At 38.0% G+C, this 19,600-nt stretch overlaps 1 protein-coding gene across 4 annotated transcripts in view; it reads right to left on the bottom strand.

The window, feature by feature from the left end:
• The window catches only part of PTPRA (protein tyrosine phosphatase receptor type A), a 159,768-nt gene that overhangs the window by 58,896 nt on the left and 81,272 nt on the right, over positions 1–19,600 (bottom strand). For 3 of the 4 annotated variants that reach the window (XM_081833103.1, XM_081833100.1, XM_081833102.1), the window contains 3 exons: positions 11,445–11,523; positions 10,420–10,761; positions 2,380–2,406 (listed from right to left, as the gene is read on the bottom strand). In XM_081833103.1, coding sequence (XP_081689229.1) covers positions 2,380–2,406; positions 10,420–10,761; positions 11,445–11,517 — 442 coding nt within the window. In that variant the 5' untranslated portion in view covers positions 11,518–11,523. The remainder of the gene's footprint in view (positions 1–2,379; positions 2,407–10,419; positions 10,762–11,444; positions 11,524–19,600) is intronic. The other variant, XM_081833101.1, reaches the window with a different exon arrangement.

The raw sequence follows: 19,600 nt of genomic DNA, 5'->3' as shown, positions 1-19,600 counted from the left end.
GGCTTCGCTGCCTTTGCTCTGACCACATGGCATCTCTCATCCTCTCTGCTCAATACTACTGCCTTCGGTGCTTCGCAGGTGCTATGGAGAGAGAAAGTACTCTCCAGTAAGCCTGCTATCTCAGAGTCTGCTCTCTCTAGAACAAAACTAGTAAAACCGAGATGTAAAATTAGTGAAAACTAAACAACAATGGGAGAGTGCACTCATGACCACTGACTTCATGGGGAAGAGGCACTCAGGAGATAATGACAGAACTGGATTTAATGCATTACTATATATTACACAAATCACCCGAAATTAACACCAGTAGAAATGCTTTAAAAGAAAAGCAGGTTACAAAAGGAAAAGTACTGTTGTGATTCCACTTAAATTAGGTAGCTAAGATAGACAAATTTATAGAGACAGGAAATAGAATAGTGGTTACCAGGGGCTGGGAGAAGGGAGAAATGGGGAGTCACTGTTTAATGTTTAGAGTTTTAGTTTGGGATGATAAAAACGTTCTGGAGGTGGATGGTGGTGATAGCTGCACAACAATGTCTTAATTTCACTGAACTATACAGTTAAAATGGAAAATTTCATATGATGTATATTTTACCACAATTAGAAAAAAAGCTAGTTCTACTGAATAACGTGGGATGTATTTAAAAAATAATACACATGAGAAAATAACCAGTTTATTAGACCTCAAAAGAAAGGAAGCAAAGTTCCCTGCCTCCCTTCATCTCTTTTCATTCCTTTCTGTTTTGACAATTAAAACACCAGCCATTGCTATTCAAAAGCATCCCAGAGACCAGTGCAGAAAAACTTACAATTTAATTCATCTGCATAAGACATACTTTGCTTGGCAAACCCATTATGATGCAAATATTTTAAAATAATTTGCCTCATTTCTCAGAAAGCATTTGGTTTTAAAATAATGTGATATCAAAATTTACAGAAATACTTCTAAAGGTTTGCTCTGGTAAAAATGTCATTGCATTTGGGGCTTTAGATATTGCTGAGAATATGTACATCTCTTTATTTTCCTGTTTGGTCAAAAGCAATTATACAAATTTTTTTTAAACTTAAAAAGGATATATGCTAATACATATTAATAATATGTCACAATTAGCAATATTCTATATAATTAAGGTAATTTCATTTCTTTTTAATCACAATACTGGAACTACTCAAATCCATGTTAGTTAACCAGGTAAAAAAGGAATAATATTGGGGCAAGAAAAGGCTGAATATTAAGAAAATACACATTATGTAGAGGAAGAAAGCAGAGACTGTATGTTTAATCTTAAAGCTATACCATTTTGACTTTTGACTTTAAGATTGGTTAAAAGAGGAGTTTTAGAGAGCAAATATAAGTTATCTCTTGCAATATAAATCTATTAAGTCTACATTTGTAGTGAGAATCTAGTAAGCAAATGTGAATAGCAAAGACACTACTTGATAGAATCTAGTTCCTGAGTTTAAGAAAGTGAGAGCTGGAAAATCACAAGAAATCTGTGCACAGTATAACACCTCACTAATACAGTGGCAGATGGACAACACATAAAGGATTATAGTATCTACTTTTCTGATTCAAATGCTCCCTTACTTAGTGGGAATTCATTTAAGCCTTCAAATGTTTTATTAATTATGCAGGAAAAACTGTGCATGGTTAAATAGTGGAGTAAGAATAAAAAGCCCCAGAAAGCTCATTTAATAAAATAAGAAATCACAAGAGAAAAATTGGTTCATGGATTAACATTTCCCAAACTCAAATGCAATGATTATTTCTTAGACTTTTGGGTGATCTCTTTCACTTACACCCTCTGATGATAGCCCTACTATTGTCCTAAGCAAAATGAGCCAGTACATGTAAGCACCCACGCATTCTGTTCTCTGGTGACCAGGGATTTGGCAGTCCTACTTAGACCACTGACACAGCATCTCCAGCCATAGGGACTTTACACTAGAGAGGTGAAAACCCATAAAATCCATATAAAATGACAAAGGGTCGACACTTTTTAGACTAGGGAAAACGACACAAAAAGCTAGGATGTTTACAGGCAATTATTGACTAGACATCAGGAATTAACTATGGTGTAGCAATTATGGCTTAATATCAACAAAGGATGATATTAGCAAAGTGACATGATAAAGTGAGACACAGCTGTTTTATTACTTGTTAAAAGACGTCATAACTGTTAGAATCCATAATCTATATTTAAAAACATAGTGAATATTTGTTTCTGTTACTCTTCTCTACAAGGTTAATATGGAAACAACTTAAGGGAAAGTAAACACACAACCATACAGACGCACAAGGTTACCATAGACTGTGAGCAAACATGATGAATATTGTACATTATAAAGGGGACAATAGACATAAGGTGAGTGGCTCACCTCTTCTGTCCTTCGAGTCAGAATTACCTGTGTAATAAGTGAGAAATAGAAACATTCATTCTCAAATTAAAGAAAACCATTACAATTCAACCTCAGTTAAGACAAAATAAGCTCTAGGAAAACAGATACTTTCTTCTTTATATATGTTGGAGCTAAAATGAGGTACCATCCAAAAAATGGGAAACAAGATTACCCAGACTCACTAAACTTTAATCAGTGATTTGTCCTTCTGAGTACAAAAACAACACAACATAAATCTTCAAAAAAAAGTACAAGAACACAAAAAGAAATACAAACACAATAGTATTAGAGGTCTTTATGTCTTTTAGGCCATTAAAATGCAATAGCGCAAAATTAAGTTAAGGATATAAAAGACCTAAATGGTAACAGGTAACAAAATCTAACCAGTCTGGGGGGGAAAAAAAAAATCTAACTAGCATAGACCAAATTCTATATATTAATAGAGAAAACTTTTTCAAAGGCTTGTGGAATATCCACAAGTCCTTATAAATTATTTCCCATTGTGGAAATAACACAGACAGTATTCTTTCATGATGTAGTAAAACTAGAAATTAACAAAGAAAACACCTGGAAATTAAAAGCAAAGCCAAACTGTAAAATACCTAAAAAATAATAAAATCATTCTTGTGGCAGAATCCACCTACTCTCCCCCAGTAATAGTCTCTTCTTCCTTTTGGTACAGAAACCCTGTTTTGTTTTGTTTTTTTAAGCTGAGCACAAAGCTGTCTGGCTAGAGACTGCATTTCTAAGACTCCTTTGTGCCAAATGTAGTTATATGAAGAATTCTAGGCAATGGGATGTAAGCAAAAGTGATAAGGGTAACTTCTGGATCACATCCTTTGGAAAAGAAATTGTCCCCATTTCCTCTGTTCCCCCTTCCCAGGGGCTGGAACCAGAACCTAATGATGAGAGCCATTTTTGACCAAGCAGATGAGGGCAATTTTGTTGGGATGGCAGAGCCGGTAAGAAAAAAAGAACTTGGGGGCACCTGGGTGGTTCAACTGATTAATTGGCCGACTCTTGATTTTGGCTCAGGTCATGATCTCAGGGCTGTGAGACAGAGCCCCACATCGGGCTCCGCCATGGAGCCTGCTTAAGATTCCCCCCAATCTTTCTTTCTCTTCTCTCTCTCTCTCTCTCTCTCTCTCTCTCTCTCTCTCGGTGCCTGGATGGCTCAGTCAGTTGAGCGTCTGACTCTTGGTTTCGGCCCAAGTTGGGCTCTGCACTCAGGGCGGAGTCTGCTTGTCCCTCTCCCTCTGCTCCTCCCTCCCACCCCGCCCTGCTCTCTCTCTCTCATGAATTAAAAGATTCTCTCTCTCTCCTTCTGCCCCTCCCTCCCTTTAAAAAAAAAAAAAAAAGAAAAGAAAAAAAGAACTCAGTCCCTGATAAGGCAAAGCCCTCTGTCTACCTCTGGAATGTGAGAGGGCAGAGAGATACTTTTGTCTACTTAAGTCACTGAATTTTGGTCTGCCTTTATCAGAGTAGTTTAGGCTGCACCATAACTAATACAACTACCTACAAGAACACTTATGGGGGGGCGCCTGGGTGGCTCAGTTGGTTAAGCGACTGCCTTCGGCTCAGATCCTGGAGTCCCGGGATCGAGTCCCGCATCGGGCTCCCTGCTTGGCAGGGAGTCTGCTTCTCCCTCTGACTCTCCTCCCTCTCATGCTCTCTGTCTCTCATTCTCTCTCTCTCAAATAAATAAATAAAATCTTTAAAAAAAAAAAAAAAGAACACTTATGGGATATGGCTAAAGCTGTGCTTATAAAAATTCATAGCATCAAATATACGAATTAACTGGGAAAAATGAAAATAAAAACAAGTTAAGCATTCAATTCAGGAAGAAAGAGCACAAAATAAATCTAAGAAAAGCAGGGGGAAGGAAGAGTAAGAATAAAAAAGAAATTAATGAAATAAAAACTGAAAAATGGTAGAACTAGTAAGTATACAATAGCAGACTCTGGAAGAAACAAACAACAAACTGTGAAACATAAATGGTTATCCAACTCAAGCATGAAAATGGACATAAATATAAACAAATATTAACAGCTATGTAGGAAATTAATCTTAAGAGATGACTTCTCCTCAAATCCATTCAAGTAATTTTTAAAACATGAATGAGATGCATAGTTTTCTAGGTCACTGACAAGTAAAACTTATCAAAAATAGCACACATACATTAAAAAAAAAAGCACACATACAAAGGAAACACCTAGACCAATTTAAATAACGAATGTCAATGGAAAAACCTCAAATACAGCAGTATCAAACAAACTGCTACAGTTCATTCAAGGAAAATACAGGACCAAGTAGGGTTGTTTTTGCATAAATGTAAATAGTTCGAAGTCAAGAAATCTATTAAAATGATTCACCATGGCATATTATAAAAAGAAAAAAATCATAACAATCTTGCTCATTGATGCTGAACAGGCAACTGGCAAATTTAACACCCATTCTTGACATATATGCTCTTTAAAGCAGGAATAAATTAATAAAACCTAAACATGATAAATATGTTTACCTCAACCCAAGAGTCAGCACCATGGTTAATGGAAAACCACTAAGAACATCCTTCTGAGAGGTACAAGACAGTGCTTTTACCACTGCTTCCTAATTTTGTTCTGAAGGTATTCACCAATGCATTTAAAGAGAAAAAGAGACTAATCTGAAGATTTATGATAATTGAAGAAAATTATGTCAAACACTGAGGAAATTTATTAAGATGACCAGGATAAAATGTACCTACAAAAGTCAATAGCTTTATGTAGTATACCCAAAACTAAAATAATGACCTAGATCAATTATAGCTCAAAAAAAAAAAAGTCAATGGCCTTCATAGCCCCAACAGCAGCCGGTTAGAAGACATAGAAGAAAATACTCCATTTATACTAACAAAACACCAAAATAACAAAAAGAAAACCCCTGAAATTAGAAATAAGCTGAACAAAACATGTGCAACATTCAGTGACAAAAACTTTAACACTTCCAAGAAATACAAAGTAAGACTTCAGTAAATGAAATACACTGCATTCTTGGATAGAAAGACTTAAAGATGGGGAGCCTGTGTAGCTCAGTTGGTTAAATGTCTGCCTTTGGCTCTGGTCATGACTGCAGGGTCCTGGGATCTAGTCCTGCATCAGGCTCCCTGCTCATTGGAGAGCCTGCCTCTCCTCTCCCTCTCCCTATGCTGCTCCCCCTGCCTGTGCTCTCTAATAAATAAATAAAATCTTTAATTTAAAAAAAAAAAAGACTTCAAGATGTCAACTGTCCTGTTAACCTATAAATGTGACATAATCAATAAAAACTTTTCTCCTACTATGTAAGTTGATTCTAATGTTCATAAAGAAAAATAATCAAGAATTGCTAGTGAAATTCTGAAAAATAAGATTAACAAGGGATGACTAACCTTATCAAATACTGAATAATTTTACAGTTACAATTATTAAAACAGTGAGGTTCTGACATGGACAGAGAAAATAATTAAAAGAAAATACAAATGCCAAGAAACAGAACTCAAATACATATGGGAACCTAAATACATATCAGAATTCAATATATGATAAGGTAGCATTTTGAATCAGTGAGGAAAAAAATAGATATTCATTAAAAGGTATTGGGACAAGTCGTTAACCATTTCGGGGGAAAAAAAAAAAAACAGACCCATAGCTCACACTTCACATCAGAATAAATTCCAGATGGATAAAAGATTTAAGCACACACCCACATATACATATATAGAAGAAAGAAACCATAAGTCCAGAAGAAATAATTAGGAAAATTATTTTGTAATACTGGTGTAAGAAAAGCCTTCCTAGGGGCACCTGGGTGGTACAGTCGGTTAAGTGTCAGACTCTGGGTTTTGGCTCGGGTTATGATTTCAGGGTCCTGGGATCAAGGCCCACCATGGGCTCTATGCAGAGTCTGCTTGAGATGCTCTCTCCTCCCTCCAGCCTCCCACTTGTGCTCTCTCTCTAAAATAAATAAATCTAAAAAAAAAAAAAGTCTTCCTGTATATGATCTAATACCAAGAAAACATTTAGTTAAACTGATAAATTTTTTTAATTAAAAAATATTTTAAATTGCTTATGATAGTTTCTGCAATGAAGAAAAGCTAGATGAGCAACTGGGGAAAAATATTTGCAACTTTATCACAGGTAGGCAAAGGTTCGTTTCCCTAACATTAAAAAGCTTCTATAAATGAGTCAGAAAAACCTGACATTCTCTTAAGAAAACCAGGCAAAGGATACCAACAGAGTTCTTAGAAAAAGAAATACAAATGATCTTTCCAAATATGGAAAGATGCTCACCCTCACTCAGTGAAATGCAAATTAAAGCTACACTGAGATGCTAATTTTCACCTGTCAGACTGGCACAGATCCAGAAGTTTGGTAATTTACTGCAGTGAAGACAGCTTAGGAAAAAGGCACTCTGACACACTGTTCATAGGAATAAATTTCCCAATAGAGGAAAATCTGGCAATATCCACCAGTTTACAAATGCATACTTAAAAATAATTTATCGTACCACTATTCTCATATATGCTTGAAATGATAAATTTTATTGTTTGTACTCTTAAAACAACCTTAATGTATACTGATAGGGAAGACTGGATAAATACATTAAGGTATATCCATACAATGAAGCAGCTCTTTACTGTAATACAGAACAGGTATGACAGGCTAACGAAACAAAGCAATGTGCAGAAATATACACAACACGTATGTGTATCATGTTATAAATACAAGAAAAAGGAATATATATGTATACATATACATACATACATACATATATAAAAAGGAAAAAAAACAGAGACTCAAAGCAAAGGTCAAAAGGAGAGAAAAATTTAAAATAAAGAATCAATCTAGGATATGTCCAATATCCAAATAATAAAAGAGTTTTAGAAAAAGAAAACAGAGAAAATGGACAACGGAAGAAAATTTCCAAATAGAAGAAAAATTTCCCGAACTGAAGAACCAGAAATTTCCAGAATCGAAGAACCAAGGCTCCAAAGGTCCTATCAAATATCCAGCATAATGAATGAGAAAGATCCACATCAAGACACATTTCCGTGAAATTTCAGGACACTAATGATAAAGATCTTTCAAAAACACACCAAAGTGCGATTAAGAATCAGGACAGCAGTAGAATCCTCCAAGCCTGGGAATTAGGAGTCAGGACAATGCTTTCAACATTCTGGAGAAAAAAATACGTCCTCTAATTCTATACATAGCCCTACAGACATTTTTAGACATGTAAGGCCTCATGCAATGTACCTCCCATGACCCCCTATCTCAGGAAGCTACTGGAAGATATGTTCTACCAAATTATGGAGTAATCCAAGAAAGAGGTCAATATAGAAGTCAGGAAGCAGAGGGAATTTCCAAAATAATAGAGAAGGGAAATACCACACCAACACCTGGGCAGCAGCCCTGATGATCAAGCCTAGACTTGAGTAAGACAATGGACGACTCAGGAGGAAGATCTCTAGGAAAAAATAAATAACAGATTACCTTACAGATCTGACTTTACTGAAAACTGTATTGAGAGGCTATGGAAAGTATGAGAAGAATCGACTAGCAACAGGCAAAACGAAAACTAAAACAGAAATATAAGGCAATTGGGGCACTTGGGTGGCTCAGTCAGTTAAGTGGCCGACTCTTGGCTTCAGCTCAGGTCATGAGCTCATGGGTCGTGAGACCGAGCCCCATGATGGGCTGCGTGCTCAGTGGGGAGTCTGCTTGAAGATTCTCTCCCTCTGCCCCTCCCACCACTTGTGTGAGTGTGCACACTCTTTCTTTCTAATAAATCAATCTTAAAAAAAAAAAAAAAAAAGAACTATAAGGCAATTATAAAATCCAGGAAAAAATTGTACAAGAAAAGAAAAATCATCACATTATACTTATAACTCATCAGGAAATAACATTATAGTTATAATAATATAAAACATCAAATACTGATTTAACAAAAAATTATGATGTAACAATTACGGGAGGACTGGTGAAATGGTAGTGATGAGGAGGACGTGGGGGTTCAGGCTGTAACATCCTGATGTACCATAAAGGTTTCCTTGTGTTTTACTGATCTTGAAAAAGTCACCAGTGAAATGCAGTCTCAGTCTCCCCTGAGACATGAAATGTGTTAACTGTACAATAACCGGCTTCTTAGCTATGGCATAATTTGGACCTATGGCAGATAATGGAAAACTCAATTCCCTAACAGCAGAGTACAAAGACCACAAAAGCGAGAAATAGGTCTAACGTGCTATTCAACAGCCCTGAGATCTAAGACAAATCATTTAACCTCTATAGTCTTTCATTAGACATCTATTAAAGGGAGATAATTATCCATGGTCATGTCACAGAACTGATAAATGAAGACAGTACAGAACAGAAGTGAAGAACACAGGATGCAAAATCAGTCAGGCCTGGATTGCTGTCTCACCTTTCCCACTGACTATTTTAGCTTGTACAAGTTATTTTGTCTTCCCTCCTGAAGTAATGGCCATAACTCACAACAAGAAATGCATTCTACAGTTACTCAGTAGGTGTTTCTGTATAACTGAAACAAAAGTTTCACAAAATGATATACGAAACACAAAAAGAAAAGAAATGGAACAGGACCATCCACTTAAAAACAAAACAAATCATGATGGCCCACTAAACTGATCTTATGAATTGGTCATGACCTGTATTTCAAAAAATACTCCCTAAGTTACAGTTTCATCATTGTAAAACTCCTCCACCTGCAAAACATAAAATAGACCCGATTTCAGAGGATTCATAGGATACTTCATAGGATTACTTTATAAAATTCTCAGTACAACGCCCACCACTTAAAAATAGTGCTTGCCATGTGCAGGTGTGCACTGTAAATGCTTTACCTCTATCAACCCATTTCATCCTGATAGTTCCCCTACAAGGTAAGTATTATTACTATCACTCGTTCTTATTTTACAGATGAAGAAACTGAGGCACAGAGGTTAAATAAACTTGCCTGCAGCCACATAGCCAGTGTATGGCAGAGATAGGATTCAAACTCCAGTAGTGTGGCTCAGTAGACTGGGCTCTTAATGGCAAATGCTGTAATCCATTTATAGTGGAAAATACGGGATTAAAGCAGGCAGGTGCAGGGTCTGGGCTGTAAAGTCCAGCTAAAAGAGGTCATCTGTAGAAACCAAATGAGATTCAATTCAGCAAATACTTTCTGAATGCTCCCCATGAGTGAGATGTGATTCCTCTAAGAGCCCTCGCCATCTAACAGGGAAGAAATCTGAGCCAAGGGGATGTGACCACAGAAGAGGGAACAGTGATTTTTGCTAGAGAATGACAGTTACGAAGCTGTCAGGGAACAATTTCCTCTACTCACAGAAACCCTGTGAGGGACCCCTTTCTCTTTTACAGACCAGGACCCTGAGGTTCCAAGGGTCAGAAACTTGCTCCACCCCACCTGGTCTCTGACTCAGGGCTGATTCTATCTTCGGTGCCACTTCCCATTCAACCCCTGATGGACTGAAGGAAAGAAGTGGGCTGGGCTGAGGCCCTGAACAAGCTGGTACTGCAACTTAACTGTTTCTCTGAGCTCCTCTAACTCTACCCCTGGCCACAGGGTTCCCACTCCCTATCTGTTATGGACATCCAAACCCATTCTCCTTCCCATGGTGTCCATGGGTCCCTTCTTTTTAAGGCTAATCCTATTACTCAGCTTCTGCAGCCTTCATCTTCAGTCTCTTGCATCATCAATTAGCTCCCCTTTCTCTTGTATTTTCAAACTTCTTCTTCTACCTTTAACACTCAAGCCTCCCCAGTCTAACCAGAATGCCAGGCAAAGCAGGATATCCTCTAGAGTATTTCTTCTTTCCTCTTAAGTCTATGTTAAACAGATATTCCTGAGAATTCTCTATATCTAAGTTTCATTAGTTTGCAATTTTTATTTCAAGAAATCTTGTGGCTAGAAAACACAAAATAATAAAACAGTGAGTAACCTCAAAGAGAAAAAAAACAAACAAACCATCCCTAGTACCTGAAGGAGGGAAAGTTTCTGGGGTGGTGGCCACGGTGCTGGAATTCCCCTCCCAAGGCTCTGTGCTGGTGTCTGTGAACTGGTTCTCTGGAAGCCACGTTCCATTCGGTGCAAGTGTAGTGACTACAGAACCGGTACTTGCTGTTCTTGTGGTCCCATTGTCAGAGTCTGAAGCATTGACAGTGGTTACATAGGTGGGTCCCAGAGTTAGATTGGGGCTGAATGTTGGTGCCACAGAGGGAGAAGTTACTGAAGAAGTAGTATTTGAAGCTTTGGTCTCTTCTTTGACTGACTCTGCTGTTGATGTTTTCATAGATCTTGTAATGCCTACTGAAGGTGAAACTATAAACATGAAAAAAAGAGAAAGAAAGAAAAACACCCCATGAAGAATGTGATAGCTCAAAAGTTATGAGGCACAAAGCAGCAAGCGTTAATAAACTCTCCAAGAGGGGCACCTGGGTGGCTCAGTCAGTTAAGTGGCCGACTCCTGATTTCAGCTCAGGTCATGATCTCAGGGTTCTGGGATTGAGCCCCACGCTGGGCCCCACCCTTACTGAGGAGTCTGCTTGAGACTATCTTTCCCCCACCCCCCACTCGCTCTCGCTCTCTCAAATAAATAAATTAAAAAAATAAATGCACACACACACACACATTCTTATCTAACACTGGACCCTTTCTATCATCTCCAAAGGACTACTGTTTAAGGGAAGAAGAAAACTGGATTCATTACTTATTTCCTCAGAATCAATATATAGGAGTCTTAAGTAGCAACAATTTTTTTTTTTAACTTTTCAGGGATGAACATATAATCTATTTATTTAAAGTAGTATATTGTATACAGAGCAATGCTGACCATTCAATAGGACTCAGAGATTTCCAAAGACACTTATTTTATACCATCACTTTTAAGTAAAACTTTCATTAATTTTTTCTTTCTTTAATACCACCCAGGTCTCCAATTTTAGTCATTAAATGTGAAAGCAAAATTCTATTCAGAACACCAGCCTTATCAAATGACAATTTACCTGTGGTTGCATTGTTGGCACCTACATGTGTCAGACTACTGCCAAGCAGAACAAGAATGAACCAGGAATCCATGCTGACCTAGAAAAGAGAAAGCCAGATTAGATAAGATCCTACGTTATTGTAACTTTGTCCAAAATATTCACCAAAGGAGTATTTTGGGTAAAATCTTCCCAGCAATAAAATGTACACACAGGACCAATGATCTTTTTGGAGTCTGATAGGCACATTTCCCTCCCCCCCACCCCAGCCCCACAATCCAACTACTTAATTGAATCTTTATATCAATAAAAATAAAACTTAATTAAGAAGACACTTCTTAAAGCATTTTTCTCAACTCTATCAGTACTTTAGAATCACCCAAAGAACATTTAAAAATCCCCATGCCAGACTGTATCTCTGGGGGGTGAGAGCTAGGGAGAGGTCCTGTGAAAAGCTCCCCTTGTGTTCGCCACGTGCAGCTTTAGCATCTTCAGCATGAGAAGTATGGAGAAGGTAGGGTGACTGCGTGAATGTAATGCTCTTTGAAACAGACCTCATACAGCTGTTCCCAACCTTTATTTCATCTCAAAACACATCAGAGAGCCGTGGCACTCCTATTGGTAATAGTGGCTCATTTGTCTATTCAGATTTTTGTGCCCTGCAGTGAGCTAATTACTAGGGGAAGAACTGGGGACCAATACACATATACATCCTATCTTCAGGAGACTCACACCCTGGTGGTAACTGAATATGGTAGTGACTCTCCAAGGGAAGCAGGACATGCCTCTCCAAAGGGTACATGAGAATCTCTGAGGAAGGGTGGGGAGATGAAGGTGGTTCATACACAACCTAGGAGTTTGCCTCTGATACCAGCAACCATGCGTAGTAGGGAAATGGGTTCAGTAGGTGGCCTTCCCAAGGTGTAACCATATAAGATTTGACTACTTCCCCACTCTTCCCACCTGACCATAATCTAAAATAGGGAAAGCATGCAATTCCCTCCAAAAGGGTTAGAAAACAAATTGGAAGGCTGATTATTTGTATATATATCTATTTTTTTTAAAAGATTTTATTTATTTGACAGAGAGAGAGACAGCGAGGGAGGGAACACAAGCAGGGGGAGTGGGAGAGGGAGAAGCAGGCTCTCCGCAGAGCAGGGAGCCCGATGCAGGGCTCGATCCCAAGGCCCTGGGATCATGACCTGAGCCGAAGGCAGACGCTCAACGACTGAGTCACCCAGGCGCCCCTATACATATCTAGTCTTGATAGGAAATGGTTTGAGGAAAAATAACTATGTGTTTGGGGGGAGACTGTTAGACCGTCACCTCATTCCACAGAGTAAAAATAAATCCAGATGGGTAGAAGGATTAAATGCTTAAAAACACATTTTAAAAGGAAATAAATGAATATTTATGCGAGCTCAGGACAAGGAAGGATTTTCTTTTTCTTTTTTTTTTTTTTTTAAGATTTTATTTATTTATTTGAGAGAGAGAGAATGAGAGAGAGCACATGAGAGGGGGGAGGGTCAGAGGGAGAAGCAGACTCCCCGCCGAGCAGGGAGCCCGACGCGGGACTCGATCCCGGGACTCCAGGATCATGACCTGAGCCGAAGGCAGTCGCTTAACCAACTGAGCCACCCAGGCGCCCAGGAAGGATTTTCTGATGTAAGAAATGACAAAGGTAAAAATGGCATATTTGATGATAGAAAAAATAAAAGCTACTAAATATAAAAGAAATCAATCACAAATAATGTTCACAGATAGGGAGCTCAATACTGTCAAAGATGTCAGTTCTTCCCAGCTTGGTCTATAGACTCGATGCAATCTCAATCAAATTCTTAGCAAGTTATTTTGTGGATTCTGACAAACTAATTCTAAAGATAAGAGGCAAAAGACTGAGAATAGCCAACTCAATACAGAAGAACAAAGTTGGAGGACTAACACTACCTGACTTCAAAATATATTATAAAGCAATAGTAATCAAGACAGTGTGGTACTGGTAAAAGAAAAGAAAAATAGAGCAATATAACAGAATAGAGAGCCCGGATACAGACCCACATAAATACAGTCAACTGATCTTTGACAAAGGAGCAATGGCAATACAATGGAGCAAAGACACTCTTTTCAATAAATGGTGCTGGAACAACTGGGCATATGTGTACAACAAAAAAATCTGGACAAAGACCTTATACTTTCACAAAAATTTATTCAAAATGTATCACAGACCTAAATGTAAACACAACACTATAGAATACCTAGAAGATAACACAGGAGAAAATCAAATGATCTGGTATGGCGATGACCTTTTAGGTATAACACCAAAGGCACGATCCTTTGAAATAATTAATAATCTGGACTTCATTCAAATTAAAAACTTCCACTCTGCGAAAGACAATGTCAGGAGAACAAGACAAGCCACAGACTGGGAGAAAATATTTGCAAAAGGCACATCTGATAAAGGACTGTTCTCCAAAATTTATAAGGAACTCTTAAAAATCAACAATTAAGAAAACAAACCAATTAAAATATAGGCCAACTCTGGGAAACAGTATGGAGGTTCCTCAAAAAGTTGAAAATAGAGCTACCCTACGACCCAGCAATTGCACTACTGGGTATTTACCCCAAAGACACAAATGTAAGATCCGAAGGGGCATGTGAACCCCAATGTTTATAGCAGCAATGTCCACAATAGCCAAACTATGGAAAGAGCCTAGATGTCCATCAACAGATGAATGGATAAAGAAGACGTGGTGTATATATATACAATGGAATATTATGCAGCCATAAAAAAAAAAAATGGAATCTTGCCATTTGCAACGATGTGGATGGAACCAAAGGGTATTATGCTAAGTGAAATAAGTCAATCAGAGAAAGACAAGTATCATATGATCTCACTGATATGAGGAATTTGAGAAAGAAGACAGAGGATCATAGGGGAAGGGAGGGAAAAATTAAACAAGATGAAACAGGAGAGGGAGACAACCATAAGAGACTCTTAATCTCAGGAAACAAACTGAGGGTTGCTGGAGTGGTGGTGGGGGGGGGCTGGAGGAATGGGGTGGCTGGGTGATGGACACTGGGGAGGGTATGTGTTGTGGTGAGTGCTGTGAATTGTGTAAGACTGATGAATCACAGACGTGTACCCCTGAAACAAATACATCATATGTTAATTTTAAAAAAATTAAAAAAAAAATATACAGGCCAAAGACCTTAACAGATACTTCAGCGAAGAAGATATAGAGGTTGTAAATAAACATATGGAAAGACATTCAACATATGTCATTAAGGAATTGCAAATTAAAACAATGAGACACTACAACACATCTATCAGAATGGCCAAAATCCAAAATACTGACACCACCAAATACTGGTGAGCACGTGGAGCAACAGGAACTGTCCTACATTGCTGGTGGGAATGGAAAGTGGTACAGCCACTCTGGAAGACAGTTTAGTGGTTTCCTACATAACTAAACATTCTCCATATGATTTAGCAATTGTGCTCCTTGTTATTTACCCAAGAAAGTTGAAAACTATATCTACACAGAAATCTGCAAACAGATGTTTACAACAACTTTATTCTTAATTGCCAAAACTTGGAAGCAACCAAGATGCCCTTCAGTAGGTGGATAAAGAAACTGTACTACATCCAGACAATGGAATATTATGCAGCACTTAAAGGATATGAGTTATCAAGCCATGAAGAGATATAAAGAAACTTTAAGTGCATATTAGTAGGTGAAAGAAAGCAATTTGGAAAAGCTACATACTGTATGATTCCAAGTACATGACGTTCTTAAAAAGGCAAGCTCCTGGAGACAGTAACAAGATCAGTGATTGTGGGGCTAGGAAGGTGGGAGGGAATGAACAGGCAGAGGATTTTTAAGGGCAGTAAAACTATTCTGTATGGTAATACAATGATAAATACGTGTCATTATCTATTGGTCCAAACCCATAGAATATACAACACCAAAAGTGAACCCTAATATAAACAAGACTTTGGGTGATAACGATGTGTCAGTGCAGATGCATCTGCCGGAGTAAGTGTAACTGTGGTACAGAGATGACAAGTGTGGGAGGCTGTGCCTGTGTAGGGGCAGAGAGTATTTGGGAACTCTAATTTCTGCTCAATTTTACCATGAACATAAAACTGCTCTAAAAAAATAAAGTCTGTTTTTAAGAAAGGAAATAAACTAGGAAAATTATCACAAATAAGACAAAGGATTAAAACAAGAAGTCCTATCAATATAGAAAACATTAAGACCTCAATTTTGAAAAATCTAAAGAACCTAAAAAGATAATTTACAGAAGAGAAAAACAAACGGCTAAGAAAATACATGAAAAAGTGTTGACCATCCCTATTAATCAAAGGGATATAATGATGAGAGAACATTTTTGCCTTTCAAATCAGAAAAGATCAATCATATGAAATATTCAATGCTGGCAAGAGTCTCATGAAAAGGACTCAAATACTGGTGGGAATGGCCATTAGCCTGTAACAACAAATTCCTTCCCAGAAAGATTATACAAGAATCTTAAACATGTCCATATTGTTTTGTGACCCATTTCCAGGGTTCTATTCTGAAGTAAATGTAAATAATCTAAAACTCAGACTAAAATGATACAGAGATATTCATTAAGTGGAAAAGCAGAAACAATCCAAATACCCAGCAGCAGGAAAAACAGGAAAAAGTTGAAGTAAGTGCTATGCTGCTATTCAAGATGATATACTGTTACTATTCAAAATGCTATCTTCAAAGAATTTAAGGAAATGGAACAAGCCCTTCATTTTTTTTTTAAGCTTAACAGATCAAAACTGAATATACCATATGATCTCAACTAAACTCATGTATTGTGTATGAATGTATAGGCATGAAAGTAAAACTAGAAGGAAAAAATCTGTAAACATTTAGCACAGCACTTTATGATTTTATTTTCTTCTTTACATTGTACTTTATTCTCTCAATTTTAAAAATGAAGCAGAAAATAAAAATAATCAATAAAATTAAGTTAAAAAGAAAACATATTTCACTACAGAGCATGAATATACGAATCAAAACTAAAAGGAAACTGCTGGAGAAAGATGTACTTCACCTGAGAGGCTGCAAGGGAAAAGAACGAGTGTACAGCGAATGGCAAGCTGGAGAGGATTTGTATGGGTAAACTGGGGAGTGAGAGGTATGTTAATGTAAAAAGATCCATGTCACTAACAAGGTGTATCTATAGACCACAACCAGAAACACTGTAGTCAAGGCCTATTCTTCCCAGAGGATATAAAGACCCTCAGGTAAATTCCTGTTACTTCCTGCCTCCCAGATTAAGTTGCATCCATACCTATGCTTTCCTTCTTTCCTCTTCCAGTCTCCAAATCTTCCATTCCAAGTATCCCAGAGCTGCATGTCAGGAAGGAAAATTGAGGTTTCCTCACTTTCCAAAGATCTCATATGCAAAGCCATTCTTCCTAGAGTCTACTCTAACAGCCCCAGTTCTTGAAGGCACTCATTGCTGAAGAAACTGCAATGTGGCTCACAGTTTTCTTCCCATCCCCAAGTCCCGATACTTTCCTGGAAGACAGGTCAACATCCTCACAGATGACAGCCACCACAATTCACATCTGGGCCAGCCTATGAGTTCCTTGACTTCCTCAATCCCAACAACCTCATACTTTTACTCTACTTGGGCCACCCATGACAATGGCTCACTCCAGGTTCTGTCATCATCAGGAAAAACTCATACTGAATCTTACCTTCCCACTCTCCAACCACACTCCCTATCCTTGCAGTTCTCTCTCTTTTATGTGTACTACACCTGTTCTTGGACCTCACCTAGGCTTCCAGTCCCTTGAACCTCTATTTTTTTATGCAGTATCTCTGTCCTGTCTATTTCCTTCTTTACCCAACCCAGAAAACTTGGTGTCAATTCCATCACTATGCTATTCCATCACAATGCTAACATCCTAAATTCCTTTGCTACATTGTTCTATTCTACCTACATGGGGAAAAACAAAAACAGCCCAATCCTGAACTAATCCAACCATTAGCCCTATACTTGGGACTGCCAAATGCTACTTAAGAAAATCAAACAACGGATAAGGCTGATACCACTTCTGCCTCCAAGGAAGTCCAAACAATTTCTGAATCTTTCTGTATTTCCCTATTCAGCTCTCTCCAGTTCTCCATAGCAGTGATTTCAAAGAACCTCTCTCTCCTCTCCAACCACCTCCTCCCACACTTTTAGCTACTCGCCTTGCCTTCTTCACTTCAGAGAAAATAGAAGACACTGGACTGCATGACACCCGTAACTCCCAGTCAACATATTTACGAATTTCCTCCTCCTCTGCAATTCCTCCCAACAATCTCAGACCATCAGGAACCTTGTCCTGTAGATCCCCTACCACCATCTCCTAGCTTTAACTCCTCCCTTTCATAACAGCATTTAAACACAAGAATTTCTAAAAGAAAAGGAGAACTGCTTTGACTCTATATCAATCCTTCAGCTAGCATTCTCTCTACTCTACTTTGCAGCCAATTTTCTCGAAAGAGTTGTCTCCATGGCAATCTGGCTTCTTTTTCCACCATTCCACTAAAACAACTAACTACTTCTAAATTTTTAAAGAATGAGTTCTTCAAAAATATTTCTAACTCATTCACAAATGTCTTATTTCCCAATATATAAAGGACTCCTACAGATTAATAAAAAAGGAACAATCCAAAAGAAAAATGGGCAAGAGATATGAAACTGACAACGCACAGAAAAGCAAATGCTTCTCTTAAATTAAAAAAAAAAAATTGCTTAACCTCACTCATGATTAGGGAAGTCCAAATTAAAGCTACACTGTGATACCAGTTTTCACCTATCAGATAGGCAAATATAAAAAACTTTAACAATGCATTGACAAGGGTTTGAGTAATCAGGTACTCTAATATGATCTATAAATATTCAGCAGAATTACAAACACACAAACCCTTTGACACAATTCCACTTGAGAATTTTACAGATATACCCATACTTTTAAAGTTCCCTATGTACAAAGTTATTCAATGCAGCACTGTTTGCAACAGAAAAACAGTGGAAATAACCTGAATGTTTACCAACAGGAGAGGGGAATGTGATTAAATAAATGATGGCATATTCATAAAATGGAATACTATGAGGCCTGTTAAACAAAAAGAGGAGACTCTTTGGAGACCATTTCAGTACATAAGACACCTTCTGATTTTGAACCATCTTAAAAACAACCTTTTCAAAAAATTAAAATTCATGGGGCAGGGGAGCCACTGGTATTTCTCTCTCCCTCCCCTCCCCCCCTTCTCTCTCTCTCTCTCTCACACACACACACACACACAACCTCTTTGTTGTTAAATCCCTCGACCTCCCTCTGTCACATCTGATTTACTGATATCCCATACGTTCCAAAATTCATCTCTTCCCCACACCTCTCTCTGAATTGATTTTAAAAGCTGGTTCTATGATAAAGATCTACTTAGATGAATACAGATACAGATGAATGGTTAAATAGTTTGAATCCAAGGAAAATATGTACTATAAAATGTCAGAAGGAAACTAGCACTGCCAGCCGTAGTCTCCTCAATACCAGAAACCCTGTCTACAAATTCTAATAGTGGGAATGGTTTCGTCTTTCACAGAATGATTTTTAGGACGAGCTACTATTTGTGATATTTTTATTTCTGTCTGACAGCTTCTTATAAAACTAAATATACACCTACTTCATGAACCAGTAATTCTACTCCTATATATTTACCCAAGAGATATAAAAACGTATGTCCACAAAAAGACTAGCACAAAAATGTTCATAATAACAAAAAACTGAAAGCAACCCAGGTAACCATCAATAAGAGATTATATAAACAATGGTACTTTCTCACATGACCTGAGCTGAAATCAAGAGCTGGATGCTGAACCAACTGGGCCACCCAGGTGCTTCCAAAATTAAAAAATCTTAAAAACAATTAAAAACCGGGGCGCCTGGGTGGCTCAGTCGTTAAGCATCTGCCTTCGGCTCAGGTCATGATCCCAGGGTCCTGAGATCTAGCCCCGCATCAGGCTCCTTGCTCGGCGGGAAGCCTGCTTCTCCCTCTCCCTCTCCCCCTGCTTGTGTTCCCTCTCTCGCTGTGTCTCTCTGTCAAATAAATGAGTAAGATCTTAAAACAAACAAACAA

Source organism: Leptonychotes weddellii, chromosome 10 (genome assembly GCF_054177405.1).
Source record: "Leptonychotes weddellii isolate Sample4059 chromosome 10, ASM5417740v2, whole genome shotgun sequence".
Taxonomy (NCBI): Eukaryota; Metazoa; Chordata; class Mammalia; order Carnivora; family Phocidae; genus Leptonychotes; species Leptonychotes weddellii.
The sequence above is the reverse complement of the archived record's forward strand: the minus strand, read 5'-3'. Positions and strand labels throughout refer to the sequence as shown.